The 19,063-nt window shown below is 43.8% G+C and overlaps 2 protein-coding genes across 3 annotated transcripts in view; both read right to left on the reverse strand.

The window, feature by feature from the left end:
* gak (cyclin G associated kinase) overlaps nucleotides 1–6,690 on the reverse strand; it is a 67,820-nt gene extending 61,130 nt beyond the window's left edge. Inside the window, 1 exon segment of the mRNA XM_076998826.1 lies at nucleotides 6,311–6,690. Within this exon segment, the coding sequence (XP_076854941.1) occupies nucleotides 6,311–6,452 (142 nt within the window). The 5' untranslated portion in view covers nucleotides 6,453–6,690.
* Nucleotides 6,691–7,394: 704 nt separating this feature from the next.
* sh2b3 (SH2B adaptor protein 3) overlaps nucleotides 7,395–19,063 on the reverse strand; it is a 30,691-nt gene continuing 19,022 nt past the window's right edge. For both annotated transcript variants that reach the window (XM_076998828.1, XM_076998827.1), the window contains exons 3-8: nucleotides 16,837–16,938; nucleotides 16,511–16,605; nucleotides 14,556–14,638; nucleotides 14,043–14,257; nucleotides 12,740–12,911; nucleotides 7,395–11,858 (exon numbers count right to left, since the gene is read on the reverse strand). In XM_076998828.1, the coding sequence (XP_076854943.1) occupies nucleotides 11,482–11,858; nucleotides 12,740–12,911; nucleotides 14,043–14,257; nucleotides 14,556–14,638; nucleotides 16,511–16,605; nucleotides 16,837–16,938 (1,044 nt within the window). In that variant the 3' untranslated portion in view covers nucleotides 7,395–11,481. The remainder of the gene's footprint in view (nucleotides 11,859–12,739; nucleotides 12,912–14,042; nucleotides 14,258–14,555; nucleotides 14,639–16,510; nucleotides 16,606–16,836; nucleotides 16,939–19,063) is intronic.

Genomic DNA, 19,063 nt, shown 5'->3' on the forward strand with positions numbered 1-19,063 from the left:
TGGCCACGATTGTCCAATAGGGGGCGCTATAACATGGGGAAATTTGTTTCTCAGAAACCATTAGTCACATCAAGCCCAAACTTTACAGGCATCATCAGGGGCCCAAGTAGTATCAAGGCACACAATGATGACCTCATCACTCAAAAAACATGGCCGCCATGAGCCAATTAATTTTTATTTGAATTAATTGGCCATTTGACAGACTTACCATTGGCCAATCAACATGAAACCTCATCACTGTGCATATCCCAGGACTATGTGTCATACTGTGCAGTGTTGAAACATTTGGCCACTAGTTGGCGCTATTTGTGAAAATCATGCATAACTCCTCCAAATTTTCACTTAGGAACATGCAACTTGTTTCTTTTTATACCTTGCAGTAGACCTGACAACTTTGCAATTACAAGTCCTATTAAAAAATGCATACTTTTGTCACATTCATCAATTGTTTGAAAATAGCTCTTTAAGAACTAGTCCTAGGAATTTGATCCAATGATGGCAAAAATGGCATAGGCATAATCTGTAGACACTGTAGTTAACTAAATAAGGAAAAAATGTTGCATTTTTATTTGTCTGATTGGTCAATTTTTCCATTATATCCTTCTGGCCATGCCATAAATGACCTTTATTGCTATAACTCATAAACCATGTAAGTGATCAACTCCCAATTTGAAAGGCTTTTATACACTGAGGTCCTTGTGAGGTAGGCCAAGTTTGGTTCAAATTGGCCTGTCGGAGGCGCTACAGTACCCAAAAACCTGAGAAATCATAAAAACTCACGCAGCAATCTTGTTATGCAGAATACAGACAAGTAATGGGGCTTGTATGATTCAGATCAATGAGATCTATAACATTGCAATTACATCTCATAACAAAAAGTGCACTGCCTGACCAGAAATGAACCTTTTAATTCACCAAAATGTCATTGCATTACTGAGATTAATGAGATATCAGTATCATAGTACTTGGGCTCCATCTAGTGGCCAAACACCGAAACTGACTGAAAACAATTGCTCACATGAAACACCACACAAAGCTGATCTCAGCATGTGATTTAGTTCTGTGATCTGAATCATTTTGCCAATACACATTATTTTGATCCTTTTGGGCCTTTAGTGCCTCAGTTGAATTGAATGTTTTGTCACATTGATTTACTTATGCATTTTTTCCACTCAAACAGCTTCTATTCACTTTTGGGTCTAAATGACCTATTGGGCTTCTTTTTGCCTATTGAGGCCAAGAGGCCAATTTGTTGGTCTAAAAGACCCTTTGGGCTTTTTTGCCTTTTTTTGTGTGAACCCGCCAATCGCCGCTTGCGGCTATATTTATTATTTTTTTTTTGCTGATGCTGGTCCAGCGTGTCGCGTGCCACTGATTATGCCTCCGCGTGCCAACGGTTGCCGACCCCTGGTGTACAGGAACAATTTATCATGATATCAAGAACATCATTAAATCGTCCAGCCCTAGGAGCCGGCTTCAGAAACATTTTGCATGTGACAGGTCCCTCCAATGAGATTCAATGTGCTTGCTGTCCCTGTACATATGACACATCTGACATCCATATTTGCTCTCCATGCCACGGCTGCTGAAAAGATGATACACTGGACTGAGTTCAGAAAGTACTCACAAAATCATAACATATTAAGATATAGACAAGCCAAACTGATCTGAGACCAGTGGAAGTTGGCAGCAATATATGGCCTGCACGGAAGTATAAAGAATGACTGGAGCCCTACAGGGTCTGATGCATGCAGAATATTTAGTCCCACGGGTGTGAAAGACTCCCCAGACCAAAACAAACGAACAGGAAAATTCTTCTGCCATGATCACTGTGGCTAATCCCCCCTTTGTAATACTGTCATGGCGGTGAGTTGAGCAGAGTAAGAGTCCCTGTAGCTCACCTGGTAGAGAAACTAAAGCATGGTGCTGGTAACACCAAGGTCAGGAGTTTGATTCTCAGGGAGGGCATGCACCACCATACTGAGTCTGATTCTCATGCACCGTCATACTGAGTCTGATTCTCATGCACCGTCATACTGAGTCTGATTCTCATGCACCGTCATACTGAGTCTGATTCTCATGCACCGTCATACTGAGTCTGATTCTCATGCACCACCATACTGAGTCTGATTCTCATGCACCACCATACTGAGTCTGATTCTCATGCACCGTCATACTGAGTCTGATTCTCATGCACCGTCATACTGAGTCTGATTCTCATGCACCGTCATACTGAGTCTGATTCTCATGCACCACCATACTGAGTCTGATTCTCATGCACCGTCATACTGAGCTGCTCTGGATAAGAGTGTCCACCAAATGCTTTGAGAACAGCACTCAAATCCAAGCTCTTTCCTCCCGGAGGAGATTGTAATGAGTAGTTTGTTACAAGTCGCTTAGGAAAGTGTTTCCCGACAGTATTTATCACCAAACAAACAGGCAGAGAAGCATGTGGAATGTGGAATATATCCGTGTAATGTTACACAAAACATTCTCACAGCAGCTCAGGCACACCCAGAAAGCACATTTCATCTTCAGCTCAGTGGTCTTCATCTTCTACTGTGGTAAGTTTTATACTTCTTCCCATTCCTTTTCAAATATGTAAAATTGTTTTGTTATCTGTTTTATCATTTGTTTTGTTTTTAGTTTTCCATATTTGAAATAAACATTGAAATTGAAATTGACCTCAGACGTGACACTCAAACTCCAGTGCTCTACAGTCTACTGAAACCTCTACTGGGCTTGACAGCATACAGATTACTGCTATCACACATTCTACCAACAGTGAGGGACAGTAACTCCTGAAGATTAAAATATTTACAACTTTCAAGTCCATTTTGGAGATATTTGGCCTTTCTACAAGATGGGGTTTTCAAGATGGGGTACAGAGAACAGAGAACCAATCTCCAGTCTGACTAAAACTGGTGGTCTGGAGTTCCCCCTGGGAACTCTGGGGAGGTCCACTGAGAGCTGTATGCTCCTGGTACCAGGTGTGGGCTTTCATGTCACTCAGTTGTTGTAGCTCTGTGATGGCAGCGAAAGCATCTCAGTGTATTTCATGTAGGCTATCCATACGGGAGTCCCCATGTTATCTCAATAGCACGTGTACATGTCTAATAAAACCCCACGTCCACAGGATTGGAGCACGCTTTGTGGAGCATGTGTGTATTTTGTGCTAGCCTACATGGCTAAAACTTGAGAACACACGAATGGCTTCTTATTAGCAGTGTTGGGAATGTTACTTTAAAAAAGTAATTAGTTATAGTTACTCACTACTTGTTCAAAAAAGTAACTATGTTAGTAACTGAATTACTCTATAATAAAAGTAACTCGTTACCAGGGAAAGTAACTATTTGCGTTACAGTGAAAAAAAAATTATATGCCGATGAATAAGGATTTTTTTTTGAAAAAGCAGTTTTCACAGTCAGTTGAAATGAGTAGATCAGAAAGTAGTTTAACTTTTGATATTTATTGCACATCCACAGACCAGTGCAAGAAAAAATCCTTTAAAATCCCAAATCTTTGTAAAAAAAAAAAAAAAAAAAAAAAAAAAAAAAGCAAAAAGCAAAAGTAAACAGTTACACTATATAAAGTGCATTTACATCTATCAAATTCAATTCAATTATCTCAACCTGAGACAACTGGTTTGTTCACAACAGAAGTAAACTTAACAATAATACCTCTATTCTTAATTAAATAAATCAAATACCCAGTCTGGTAGACATTCAGGAACTTCAAGTATTTTCTTAAATAATGTTTATATCGCCACCTTGAAAATGCACATTTTTTTTCGGCTTACTCCCGACTCGCCATTTCAGCCTCTTCTCCGTTTGTGTCGTGTCTCTCCGTGTCACTGGCACGCTTCGGCGCGCGTGTAAAAACACTGGCTCTGATTGGCTACCATAACGCTGCCTTAGCCAATCGCTTACTGACTTGTTAAGTTAAACAGGTGTTACACAGAGAACTGTGACCTATCGAGATCTGTTACTCCTCTCTAGTCTGGGCAGCGGTCTGCTCGGATTACTGTTAGTCTATCAATATATAGTAATGCACCACTTTTAATGACCAGTAATGTCAACGGCGTTGTAACGACAAGAACAGTAATGAATTATATTATCCCGTTACTGACAAAATGACGCCGTTACCTAACGCCGTTATTTTTAATGGCATTATTCGCAACACTGCTTATTAGGAAGTGCTCCTGTTTGGAGAAATGCTACATAAGCAAAACACTGTTCTTCAGCGCTTGCGGGGTTTTATCCAAGGACAACGATAAAAAGCAGTAGGCTACACAACCAAACCTAGTGGCTACCTTTTGGCACAAACAATCTGTGGTTTTGAATTTAATTCTTCTGTGTGAAAGCAAACCAGCAAAAATTAGTCCAGAACGGGACCAGTGTGGACTCAAGTATTCCAGTCAAGACTTCCTAAAGCTTGTTCGTTTTATTAAACGTTCCTCGCTTCATCAGAAAAACCTTGCAGGTGTGCAGGTAAGAGTCTGTTCATACAGTTTGTGCTAGCTGTCCAATAACTTTACCAGTGATCAGATTCAGTGAGCTGTATTTGGGTAACTGACCACTCCGAATTCATCCAAGACACTCAGATGTAAATTACTGATATAAAAAGTTGGTGTTTCTAATCAAGTTGAAGGTTGTGTGATTAAATGCAATTATCAAAATATTAATACTGCCCTATTCAGACTAAATAGTCTGAAGTCTAAATTTCCAATATTTTACTAAGAAAATATTCTGTTTTTGATTCAGCTCTTCATTTTCATGAAGACTACACCCCTTTCCCCCTCACAGTAAACACACAATCAAAACTAACCAGGTAGGCTAGTTAGTTCATTCTGGTTATGGGCTCTCAACAATCCCACAACCATAACTTAGCTGACCATCTAGCAGTATCAGTGGGGTCATAACCATCACCAGTGCTCTCGTCTAATCATGGTCAGCTACCAGCCACCGCTATTAGATACTGACAGACGTACAGCAGATCTGTACTCAAGAGAAAGTACACAACACAGAAAAAAGCATTTCGTGTCCTGGTATTGGACCTGTTGGAAAGGTCATGTTTAACCACAGATGCATGAGACAGCTGATTAGATTATGGCACACATTCATATGAACACTGATTAATCCGTCCAGCTTCCGGACTTAAATATGACTCAGCGAACATGCAGTAGCCTAAGTTACACAAGTGCTTTTATAAGTTTAGAGACAGTGGCCCTTCCTGATGTGAGTGAGTGAGTGAGAGAGAGAGAGAGAGAGAGAGAGAGAGAGAGAGAGAGAGAGACTGAAATGCCTATAGTCACTCAGATGTGGACACTCCAGTCAAGAGGTAGTTCAAACAGGTCATAACCATGGCAACAGGTAAAAGAATGACAGAAACCTTAATGGTTCACGTTACAGGCAATAATACATCCATTCACTCACTCTCTCTCTCACACACACACAAACAGCGCTCTAACAAACCTGCAATACACGAAAACCTACACAGTACCAGAATAGTACGAAAATGACCATCCACTGAGACCTACTTCTTAGGCACTCACTGATCCAGTTATTTTAATAAACATAAACGAAATGGGGAACGACTCTTCCATTTCAAACCAGCACCAGATCACTCATAACGTCCATATGAAATAACAGACAGGCCTGGAGAAACGTAGGCAATCTTACCCTTTCAGACAAGGACAGTCGTTCATTTTAAGGGCTCATGACACGAAGGTGGACAATTTGGACACGTACACTTCATTTCGTTTACTGAACTTCTCCAAGACTTTTATTTTGATGGGGGGAATAAACCCAGTTTGTACTGATGTGCTGTACTGACAGCGCTCGGTATTAACCGAACAGGCCCATCAAATATGCAGGTGGAACAGTCAGCGACGCGGAAAGGTTGTCGTGACGAGTCTCATCCAGCAAAGCTCTACCTAACCTTAATAAAACTGTTAAATCTGTCTGAAAATATGGTACTAGAAATATACACCACTATAAACTTAAACCTGGTAACTGAAGGCCCACAGCGACATTACGGCAGGTGAATCCCGCGAGACCCGTTAGCACTGGCTAGCATGTTAGCTAGCGACCTACATAGCCGTGTAGCAAGTTAGATACAACTAGATAGCCAATATATTACTTATTATTTCCATTTCACTAAATAAACCCGATGCTCAGTTGTTAAAACAGTACAGTCTAAATATCTAGATAAATAACTTAGTTGTCCAGGGTTCCCTTAAAGCGCGCTAGCTAGCCGCACTGGCTAAACTACACGTATGATGTGGCGGAGTGCTGACAGGCGTCTTTACCTTCCGCGATGACTCTTTTGATCCGCAGCTTCATGTCTCCAAGTTCAACAACCTGTCCGACAAAGTCGTTCTGATCCCGGCTCGCCGCTCCGGAGGACCCGGGCCCGGCCAGGAAATCCAGAGCAGACTGGAACAGGGACATTTTGTCCGGCGTCCCTGGTGTGTCCACAACACCCGCACTCTCACCGACCGGAACTGACTAGTGTGACACGCAGTTACACAGCGCACTTTTTCTTTGAATAAATAAACCCCAAGTACAGGATGGATCCAGGGGTTCGCAAGTGTGGACCGGGTTTTCGGTATACCTGAGGTTCCCTGGCTATACAGACATGTCACCCCCTGAATCAGGACCAAACCTTCTCGTATTTCCGCCAGGCGATGACGTCGTGTGTGACGCCATACCGACCTGCTTTCATTCTTGTTTAGCAGGTCCTTCATTATTTATTACCTATTTAAAAAAAAAGGTCTTAGAACACATGATTTTAAATCCATAATGGGAAGTAATCTAGTAAATACTGTATAATGCATTTGTGGTTCACTTTCTCTGCACACCATGGACATGTGCCCTCACATTACGTAACCAGTGTCGGTTCTGAATCGCTGCTGTCACTGGGCCTTGTGTGTCAGTGCTGTACTGGGTAATTACTTGTGAGCACCTATTCGAAAGAAAACGTATAGTGCATAGCACTATAGAACTGCATAGTAAAAAAGAGCAAGAAATAACCACAAAAATAACAGAATTAAGACAACTGAACTTCACTAGGAACAGATAAAGCTACCAACATATTTCCAATGCATATTTAGTCAGAACTAGTCAGTCACTAGCAGTCCTGTTAGTTGTACTGCAATGTATGGCGGTATGGAGGTTGTTAAAGGTCATGCACATTTGTATATTACACAGCAAAATTCACAGGTTGTACATAGAAATAAAGCTGAACAGTAGGTCAAGCAGAACAATTGGTCAGAAGACTGACCTGCTGTGTTTTCAGTGACCAAAACAACGTTGTTACCGTCTACAAGATAAAGGTGCCACACGTCTATGATCTCATTCATCTTTTACAGTAATCATAATCAAGACTCTTGGTTATGCTAGAAAGACTTGAACATTTTATTTATATAAACAGATCAAATATACAGTTGGTATAATTTAATATGTATATAGCTACATGGAAAGTAACAGTAAATACATAGAACCTCCGAGCACATCCTGGAGCAGTCTGAGGAGAGCTTACACTAGCAGTGGATAAAGTCAGGGCTTTTACAGTGACGTCTTCAACAGATGAACAGTATTGGGACAGGACAGTCCACAAAGCTTTATTAAAACATCTTTGTGCATATATCTCTGCATCATTATGGTCAGGGTTATTGATTGGATTAGTTTTGGGGATGGGGTTAGGTTTAGGAGTTTATCACTATTTACAAAGTATTTATGCCCCCCCCCCCCCCCTCAACAAAACCTCCCCCACTCCAATTCTCCTTGACACAGAGGATGTACATTCATTGGCTGATTTCTGAGGGACACCAGACAAGCCACTAAAACATCTGTAGAATGCACTTGGGTCTGCCTGCGCAAGGCAGCTTCCATCACACCAACTGATCTCAGATCAGTTGCTGTGGGCTCTGCAAGGTATGGCCAAAGAGCCAGAACTAACCCTACACACTGTGAGTGCTTGAGAGGCCTGCATCATTCTGTTCCAGAACACACCACACCTGAGGCAGACTTCAAGGTGGGTTGGGAGTGAAACTGGGACCGAAGGAAAATGCGAAATGGCACGAGGACCAGACTGAGTACACCACAGGTGTGCACAGCATGGGGCAGAGTGAAATATTAATGCAAAAAACAATGCTGAAGTCTCCGTGTGATTGGTGCTCTTTGTTAAGCATGTGAAATTCAATCTGTATGCATATACACATACCCACAACTCACATACACCAATACAATCACGTTTATAAATCATCTATTATTTTGTATATAAAGTGTTTTAAAATGACAAAGACTTTGCAAAGCAGCACAGTGATTTAAAAAATTGTTTTATCTGAAAATATTAAAACGTCACACATCAGTAAAATGAGGCTCCATTCAGAGGAGTCCTTTCTATTTCGCTCCCCATCACCGTCCAATCAGCAAACAGCCCACCTGGAACGCACAGTCCACAATGCATTGCGAGGTAGTGAATAATGTGTACAGTTGGCTCTTCCATTCATACGAAGAAAAAAAAAAACAACCTTATTTGATACTATAAAATGGTAACATGGCAGTTAAAATGTTAAAATGTCTATTAATAGAATCCAGAGAGGCGTTAAGGGCTCCATGTCCAGAGAGGCATTATTAAGTGCTCCATGTCCAGAGAGGCATTATTAAGTGCTCCATGTCCAGAGAGGTGTTATAATGGGCTCCATGTCCAGAGAAGCATTATTAAGTGCTCCGTGTCCAGAGAGGCATTATTAAGGGCTCCATGTTGAAACTTTAGCGCGAAAACTCAAATCTTGATAGTGCTAGCCTTGAAGGAGTGCGAGCCAACAGACCCACAATTAGTCGATCACTCCAGCGTCCAGAACTCCAGGAGAGCGGAAGTGGAGTCAAGCAAAGGAGGGGCGTGGCACGCTCGCTGTGGGACTGCGTCACAGAATCATTGTGACCTGTGAACTCTGCAATGTGTTTGCTTACTTAGCTAAACAGTTTCCAAAGGACAAATGGATTTTCTAAAAACGCTTTGATTCTTTTGCACCGAACCATGGTCTCTCTCCAAGGAAGGGGCACTGGCTTTTGCTGTGCTACACATCCCCTCCCCTACCAAGGAGCAAACTAGCCAAAAGCACCAATGGTGCCAACAGTGCTTGTAACCTATGAGAACAACATGGAAATGAACAGTTATCAAAGTTAACGGCCATTTCATGTGTTCCTATGCATGACTACGTATTCTACAAATGGACTGGACCTTAAGAAAAGTATAGCCTGGAAGACTTGTGCGCTACGGGGACTGATCGCTCAGCTTCCGTAACATTCGGACATTTACTGGGGTCTTAAAACACACCTGACTGGGTTGCTTGGCTAATCCATAAGTTGGAAGATAAAGTGATGTAAGATAATGTCAATAAATTAAATTCTTAAAAACTTTTAAAAAATTTAAAAAACTAAAAAAAAAATTATCACAGCCAGTCACAGCTGGTTTCAATTAAAACTTCACTTTTGTGATCTCCTAGCTGAGTGTTGAGAACCACAGAAGTTTAGACTGATATGTGTTTGTGTGTGCTAGAAGACAACAGGTTCATGGTCTCAATCATCTAACAAACACAAAACACAGAAACTTTCAATTAAAGACTGTCAAGGCAAGAATTGTATCAGTTTCCTTGTGGACAGCAGTCATATCTTAATCAGTTCCGCTCTTTTTTATGGCTATAGACTTTATTTACCACAGGCCATGGGGAACTAGATTACCCTCACGTATGACAGTTACGGATTGAACCTCCTACCACCTGTTTCGTTTACCTGGGTCACATGACCACTATTTGTTTGGTTTCCCAATCCAATCATTCTGTCTTTACCTAACTAAACTTTAAAAAAACACATTTTCAACATTGTGTGGGTGTGGGATTGTGTGTCTGTGTATGTGTTAATGGCGATGGACAGCGGTCATCTCTGAAGAGGCACTTGTGGCTGATGGCACATTGGTCTGATTCCCATATTTGTCCGCAGGTGTCCCGCACGACCTGCTCCGTTGGTGTGTACGGAGACGCAGAACAGAGAGCAAAGACTTTCGCCATTAAAAGATCAAACTGAGAACTCCTGCTGCTTGTCTTATGGGGACACAAATCTGACAGAAGTGCTTACCAAACATTTCCTTAATGTTATATTCTCCTTTCAAAATATAAAAGACCTTTGACACTTAAGTAAATGGATATATCAAAAATACTTCCTTAGGCAAACGGATCTATCAAAAATACTCTCTTGTTGGTTAATCTTGTTTCTCCTACTTTCAGTGACATATGACACAGTGTTAAACAAACCCTCCATATTTTTACAGAAAAAAACCCACATTATCCTCAGTTAATAAGCCATACTGTACAAACCTATTTTCTGATTTCCACATTGAACTAGTTTCTGTTGTTCACATTGATGATGGGGAACCCTAGTCATATATTTGGTTGATTTTAGTGATTCTACAATAATTTTTAAGCCAGTTTTATAAACTGACTTTTTCTCCATTGATTCAACATCCACATCTACTATGCACTTTTACTTTCACTGCAAAATATATTCTCAAGCCCTTGGCCACTTGTATGAGGTGTGTGGGACCAAGGTGTGGGGATTGAGGTTTCTGAGTGGTCACACTGGAGATTATTGCTGTCTCTGTCATTAACGTCATGCTCTCAAAAAACACCAACAAATGATTCCATTCAAGACAGCCAGCTTTAGAACATTCCAGAAAAACAACATGTTTGCCAAACGAGCCAGGATGAATGGGGAAGACCATTCCAGAGAGAACCCTCCTAACACACATGGCGACACCAACCCACCCTGACCCAACCCTGACCCAACCCTGACCCAAACCTGACCCAACCCTGGTGTGGTGCTACTGGTGCTTGGTTGCTTGCAGTGAAAAGCCCTGCCTCTGAAGGGCCTCTCTCTATTCGATAATACATTCAAAATGGACATGACTGTCAAGACTTTCTGCGGAAGCAGGGGGAAGATTGTGATTGGTGGGACAGGTTGCACGTGTGTGTGTGTGTGTGTGTGTGTGTGTGTGTGTGTGTGTGTGTGTGTGTGTCTTGCATTTCTATCAGTCATCTTGAACTATCTGAACTTGACACCCACTTTTCACAACGCTACAAGCGATTTTCCAATCTGCCACCCGACGCAGTGAACTGTGGGATATGGAGTCCTGTAGCTCTTCAGATTTGGCGAGGCCTTTTGCACCCATTCCTCTTGCTGTAGGGGGTCCTCACACAGACCCCTACATCACACGTCAAGTGGAAGGGTGTTGAGAAGGGAACAGATACAGACCCCTTTCTCTTCTTCCATCTGCTCACACCAGACCATTCTGGTAATTCGCCGGCTTCTCTCCTGCCCCCTTGTGGAGGAACACAAAATGGCTGTGGAGCGCCGCCTTCGTGAGAAACGATCATGGGTACTTGAAGCACATAGCTTCTCTCTGTCCCGTCTCTCTCCTTCATAAGAACATGTACTGATTGTCGATAGCTCTCTTGCGCACCCTGTCCGGTGGATCAAGTTCGTAATCTGAGTCACGGTTGTGGAGGAGTGGAGGGAGGGGGTTTGGGTGCCGGAGGAGCGTCCTACGGCCCACCGACTCGCTGCGGCGGAGAAGGGCGGGGCCAGGGGCGGGGCCAGGGGCGGGTCGGTCGGGCGGTGAGGGGAGGAGCGGGCGAGGTGCGAGAGCGTTAGAGGCTCCGGGGGGCGCTGCAGCAGGTGGAGCGCTGGACGGGCCTGGTGGAGAGACGAGGTCCAGGCCGCAGTGGGCAAGGCTGGGCTCAGAGCTGCAGCGAGAGAATGGAACCAGCACCGGAGATCCCAGCGCAGAGCAGTGACCTGAAACACAGAGAACAGACCCGTCAGTGCCGAAGGGTGGGTCTGCAGGGCGTGGCCGCAGGGCGGAGCCACAGCTGTGTTTGCACGCCAGCACTGCTCTGATTCCTTTACTGTGTCCTCTAATAATGGGACTCATTTCCTCTTTAAACTGCATTACCCTGCCTGACCCATAGGGGGTGATGCTTACTTAAGAACCAAATCCTTAAAACTATTGCTAATTCTCTTAAATGGTACAGAAACTATATTTCCCCCTACACAAGTCTGTGGGTCAGTGAATAGCTGAGGCTTTGTAACACAGCAAGCACACCTGCAAAGGCATACCTACCCATTAAACCTCAGAAAGACCAGCTGTGTGTGTGTGTGTGTGTGTGTGTGTGTGTGTGTGTGTGTGTGTGTGTGTGTGTGTGTGTGTGTGTGTGTGTGTTTTTCTTGTTTCTCTCGTGTCTCTCAGAATGTCTTATACTCGTCTTCACCACAGAGTTGAGAGGGAAATAGATTCTGCTGAGTGTGTGTGTGTGTGTGTGTGTGTGTGTGTGTGTGTGTGTGTGTGTGTGTGTGTGTGTGTATGTGTGTGTATGTGTGTGCGCGCACATGTTTGATAGCATGCACCTGTCCAAACGCTCTTGCCAAATCTGATTGTGAATTTCAGTTAAAGATTTTGAAACACACACACACACACACACACACACACACACACACACACACACACACACACACACACACACACACACACACACAGACACAAGGTGTTGCAAAACAGAACATTTGCACTGCAGGTTACACCAGAGAAACATTGTCCATCGTCCACACTAACAACACCACGTCTGACTGCATGTGCATGACTGAACAAATGATTTGAATCATTCAGAAGCTTCGCTCACCTGAGTGGGTGGGAGTGGCCAGCACGTAACTGGCCAATAAGACGTCGCATGCTGCCCCGCACTCGAGTGGGATTGGACAGACGCGGAAGTGGGCAAGCATGTCCAAGACCGAGCAAAAACGGAGGTGCTGCACACGACACTGACCCCACTCCGTCAGAGACAGGCGCAGGTGCTGGGGGAGGAACACAGAGGGCAGGGGTTTAGGGGCGGGGTTTAGGGAGGGGCGGGGTTTATGGGCAGGGAGGGGATATAGAGGGACAGTATGTTAATATTCTTCCTTTTTCAGATGGTGAAGCCTAACATTTAGGTTAGTTCATTCTAAGAGAAGGAACATGTTACTGGCACATTTATGGGTTCTATGTGCTGAGAACAGACCATACACCACGTACTAGACCACACACACCACGTACTAGACCACACACACCACATACTGCTCATACTACCTTGCTCCTTAAAACAGGTGCTGTGACATTTAGAACCAGCATGAACGGTGCTTTGGTTTGATAGATCTAAGAGATGCCCTACTGCCACTACACGGATGCCCTACTGCCACTACACAGATGCCCTACTGCCACTACACAGATGCCCTACTGCCACCACACAGATGCCCTACTGCCACCACACAGATGCCCTACTGCCACCACACAGATGCCCTACTGCCACCACACAGATGCCCTACTGCCACTACACAGATGCCCTACTGCCACTACACAGATGCCCTACTGCCACTACACAGATACCCTACTGCCACTACACAGATGCCCTACTGCCACTACACAGATGCCCTACTGCCACTACACAGATGCCCTACTGCCACCACACAGATGCCCTACTGCCACCACACAGATGCCCTACTGCCACTACACGGATGCCCTACTGCCACTACACGGATGCCCTACTGCCACTACACGGATACCCTACTGCCACTACACAGATGCCCTACTGCCACTACACAGATGCCCTACTGCCACTACACAGATGCCCTACTGCCACTACACGGATGCCCTACTGCCACCACACAGATGCCCTACTGCCACTACACAGATGCCCTACTGCCACCACACAGATGCCCTACTGCCACTACACAGAAGCCCTACTGCCACTACACAGAAGCCCTACTGCCACTACACAGATGCCCTACTGCCACTACACAGATGCCCTACTGCCACTACACAGAAGCCCTACTGCCACTACACAGATGCCCTACTGCCACTACACAGATGCCCTACTGCCACTACACAGATGCCCTACTGCCACTACACAGATGCCCTACTGCCACTGCATGAAGGCCAATCACGGTCACCTTTGCTCTGCCCTGGTAGTTGAAGGTGAGCACGTAGTCTCCCCTCCGCGTCTCACTCTGTCGGACCAGGAAGTTGCCGTGACCTCCGACCCCAGCATGCTGCACCAGGTGAGCGGCACGCACACGTGAGATGGGCCCGTGGAACCATGGGTAAGAGGACAGGAAGTGATCTGTTTTATGGTAGGCCTGCTCCGCCAGCACAAAGCCTGGGGACCCTAGAGGTCAAAATGTCATCCATTACAGTTAATGACAATACCATTTTTGTTTGTTTTTATGGCACAACAAAATATATGAGTGTGTGTGTGTGTGTTTGTGTATGTGTGGTGCGGCGCGGTGTGTGAGTGTATGTGCAAAGGTGTGCATGCAACATGCACAGGCTTGTATGGCTGGGTTTGTGTGTGTGTGTGTGTGTGTGTGTGTGTGTGTGTGTGTGTGTGTGTGTGTGTGTGTGTGTGTGTGTGTGTGTGTGTGTGTGTGTGTGTGTGTGTGTGTGTGTGTGTGTGTGTGTATCACCTTGGCTTCCAGACCCAGTGCTCTCCCTTCGCACTGTGGCTACTGAATCACTTACAGGGAAACACGCCAGCTCTGGATCCGCACTGTCAGTAGTACACACACACACATGTGCACACACACACACACACACATGTGCACACACACACACACACATGCGCGCACACACACATGTACACAAACACACACATTCAAACATGCACAAATGTTGGATTTTAGGATGTGGGTTCATTTAAACATCCTGTAATATGTTCATGCATAACAAGCACTATAAAGTTAACTTAAAGTAAAGTTATAGGTATGGATTATTACAGTACATACGGAGAAAACAGCTGAATGCAAACACAGCACGCATGTACCAACACAGCATGCATGTGTAAATATAATGCATGTACAAACAAGGAATCACTGGTGACCTTCTAATGTCTACATATGTTTACTCCAACCATTCACAACCTCATCTACATATGTTTACTCCAACCATTCACAACCTCATCTACATATGTTTACTCCAACCATTCACAACCTCATCTCTCCCACTGGGCTATCTAAACTATACGCTCACCTAGCTCATTAGCATATTCAGACCTGTAATCTGTAACCCACCACTCTGACTGTAACGTTAATCTAATCTATAACCCACCACTCTGACTGTAATGTTAATCTAATCTATAACCCACCACTCGACTGTAACGTTAATCTAATCTATAACCCACCACTCTGACTGTAACGTTAATCTAATCTATAACCCACCACTCTGACTGTAACGTTAATCTAATCTATAACCCACCACTCTGACTGTAATGTTAATCTGATCTGTAAATCACCTCTCAGATTGTAATATTGATCTAATGCTGATCTAATATGAGAAACTGACAGAAGAAACAGAGAGAGAAAGAAATGGATGAAAAATGAAGAGAGAAATGGAGACTGAGAGAGAGATACTCCTGGCCATAGAGGAAGTTGCAGAGCACAAGCGTTTCTGAGTCAGGAAGTGATTCTTATAATTCTTGGAAAAGCAAAAAGCTATTGTAGCCGATACACAGACAACCTCTTTGTGTTTCTGTCCCTCACACACGGGCATGCAGACATGCACACCGCAGTCAAAGTGGGAGTGATTGCGGAGAGTGAGTGGGGAGAGTGAGTGGGGAGAGTGAGGGTGGGAGTGAGTGGGGAGAGTGAGTGGGGAGAGTGAGTGGGGAGAGTGAGTGGTTGGTCAGAGGGACGTGGAGGAGCGGGTGTTGTGCTCTTCAGGTTCTGAGTAACCAGGGTAACAGGAAGACTGCTCCCCCACCACTGTCTATATACATCTCCCCAGCATCACTTCTGAGTACTACCAACAAAAGGAAATGAAACGCGTACACACACACACACACACGCACGCACACACACGCGCACACACACATGTGCACACACACACACACGCACGTACACACAATCAGACACACACAATCAGACACACATGTGCTTGCGCACACACAAATACACACACACACACAGACACACACACACACGGATGCTTGTACACAAACATAGTTTGGATGATTTAACTCACTACATGAAAGTCCATAAATGAAAATTTTTAATGAGAAATTAGTGTGTTAGCAGATTTTTTTTAGAAGAACAAAATATATAAACCGAAGTCTTTTGTTTGCATGCAAGCATTTGTGTGTGAGCATGTTTGTGGACATGTGTATATTTTTGAGTGTGTGTTTGTGTATATGTGAGAGAGAGAGAGAGAGAGACACACACACACACAGAGAGAGAGAGAGAGAGAGAGAGAGAGAGAGAGAGAGAGACAGGGTCCCAGGGAACCCAGACTGCTGAGAATTCCCGACATCTGCAGAAATGCAAAAGGTCCTGAGATCCCCCTTCAGAGAAAACCCACTCACTTCCTCTCACTCTTACACACACACACACACACACTCACACACGCACACACACACACACACACTCACCTTATGGTGCTACGCCCTTTGAGCTCTGAAGTCCAGGAGATAACCTGCTGCTCATCATCTGCTTCAAATATAAAACTGCTAGGACAGTGATTAACCTGAGAGAGACAGAGAGACATAGAGACAGAGAGACATAGAGACAGAGAGACAAACACACAGAGAGACATGAGACAGACATAAAGACACAGAGACCAAAAAATAAAAACGGCAGGCATAAGAAAATGACTATATATGTGTGTGCGAGTACGTGTGCCTGCATGTGCATGTGTGTGTATAAGTATGTATGTGTGTGTGGGTGCGCGCGTGTGTGTATGTGCGTGCATATGTACCTTTATTACGAATGTGTTCATATTGTCTGGCATCTCTAGACGATTACAGCGTCGAATCTCTAGTATATCAGAACAGCGTGCTTTAAGCTTTGGACTTGAACCCTGAAACACACACACAACCAGTACTCAGAATCTATCCATCTGTCCAGTGATGTTTGTCAGTTCCGTCAGATCGGCAGATATTATAAAGTGTAGTATTAAAGCTACAGCTACAGATGTGCTACATCCAAATATCTACACAGTACTTTCAAGAGGAATGTCCTGTATCAGGATGTTTACATTAGAACAGGTGTGTGTGTGTGTGTGTGTGTGTGTGTGTGTTATGTAAAGGGCCGTCTACAGTGAGCACAGGCCAAAGCAGCACCTCCTACCACAATTAACCATAAAATGAAGCACATTTGCTTGCAGTGAGGGAGATGTAGAGAACACACACACACACACACACACACACACACACACACACACACACACACACACACACACACACACACACACACACACACACACACACACACACACACACACACACACACACAACCTGTGGCTAGTTCTTTAAAATGCAAGGTTCATGTTAGAATCCATTTCCTTTTCAGAATTCTAGAACATGCTGAGTGATTCTATACTGAAAGCTAAGCGACTCCCACACACAAGCACAGGCAGACGCAACTCTTCCGTCATATGCATGAGTGCAATTCCACCAGCCTTAAATATAATCAGCTAAAATTTTCATTTCCCTCTTTGAACTTTAGATTTCTGTCAGTGTTCCTCGAGCTCATTCACACACACACTCATAACAGACAAATCTCAAACACTCACACGTTCTAAGACACACTCATAACAGACAAAATCTCTCTCACACACACACACACACACACACACACACACACACACACACACACACACACACACACACATATAGAAACTACATACAGACAGTAGAACCCTGTGTGGAGCAGTGTGGGCCTTGAGACAGCAAAGGCAGCTGTGATTCAACTGAAACACACTGAAACACACACTCATGGACAAACACACACACACACACACACACACACACACACCAACTGAAACACACACACTCATCTGCTCCTCCTCATGTGAGTCACTGTGGCCTGCAGCCTGCTGTGAGTGCCAACACAACTTCCTTTTCTTTTCAGAAGAACAGATTTAGACTCTGCGCAAGACAGACATTACAGAAACACACGAAAATATAAAATCAATAAACCAGCATTCATCAGCTGAGTGTATTGATCAGCTCTCTAAAACTGGGCTTTCAGTGTCTTAACCAGCTGAGTGCTCTCGCAGGTCTGGTGTCTAACCTGCGAAAGACAAAACTCCACTCAGACTTCCCTGACGTCTCACTCAGACGTCCCTGATGTCTTACTCAGACGTCCCTGTACTCCAGCAGTGCTGACAGGAGTTCTTAGGAACTCTTTGGAACTCTACTCAGGAGTACTCAGGAGCAGTACTCAGGAGTACTCAGGAGCAGTGCTCTGTTCTCCACCACTACTCCAGACAGGTCATATTGTTTTGGACACTGCTGACCAAGTTGCTTCATCACTGGCAGACATTAAAAAGCACTACATATAACAAGATCCTTAGCTACGTACAGGGTTTGTTCTCTTTCTCTCTCCTCTCTCTCTCCCTCTCTCTGCCTCTCTCTCTTCTGCTCACTCCTTTACCTCTCTCACTGGAGCAGAACAAAACAGCTGTTCGTCCCCCTGATCGGTGCCACATAACCCTAATTCATATTGCTCTGTGCTGTATAGTTTATAAAAAAATGTGTGTGTGTGTGTGTGTGTGTGTATGGGTATATATACACACTGTACTGGGATTATACTGTATATATTCGGTATGTGTATACATATATGAGTATCTCTACACTGTACAGGGATTATACTGTATATATTCAGTACGAGTATACATGAGAATATCTACACTGTACAGGGATTATACTGCTGTGTTCCTCATCTGTGTTTAAACATTCCTGTTTGTGTACATGTTATTTCTGTTCATGAAAGATGTTTTAGCAATACAATACTTCATAAAACTATATGACATAATACTACATGATTTTGTCATAGCATTAAAACTAATTTAAACTGAAAACTGAAATACAGAGACTATGATTTAATGGAAAAAGATGATGTACATTTCTTTCATCTTGTCCTAAATGAAGATACATTCTTTAAAAAAAGCAAATGCGAACTTGAACAATGTGTTGACTTTG

This window comes from Brachyhypopomus gauderio, chromosome 3 (assembly GCF_052324685.1).
Source record: "Brachyhypopomus gauderio isolate BG-103 chromosome 3, BGAUD_0.2, whole genome shotgun sequence".
Classification (NCBI taxonomy): Eukaryota; Metazoa; Chordata; class Actinopteri; order Gymnotiformes; family Hypopomidae; genus Brachyhypopomus; species Brachyhypopomus gauderio.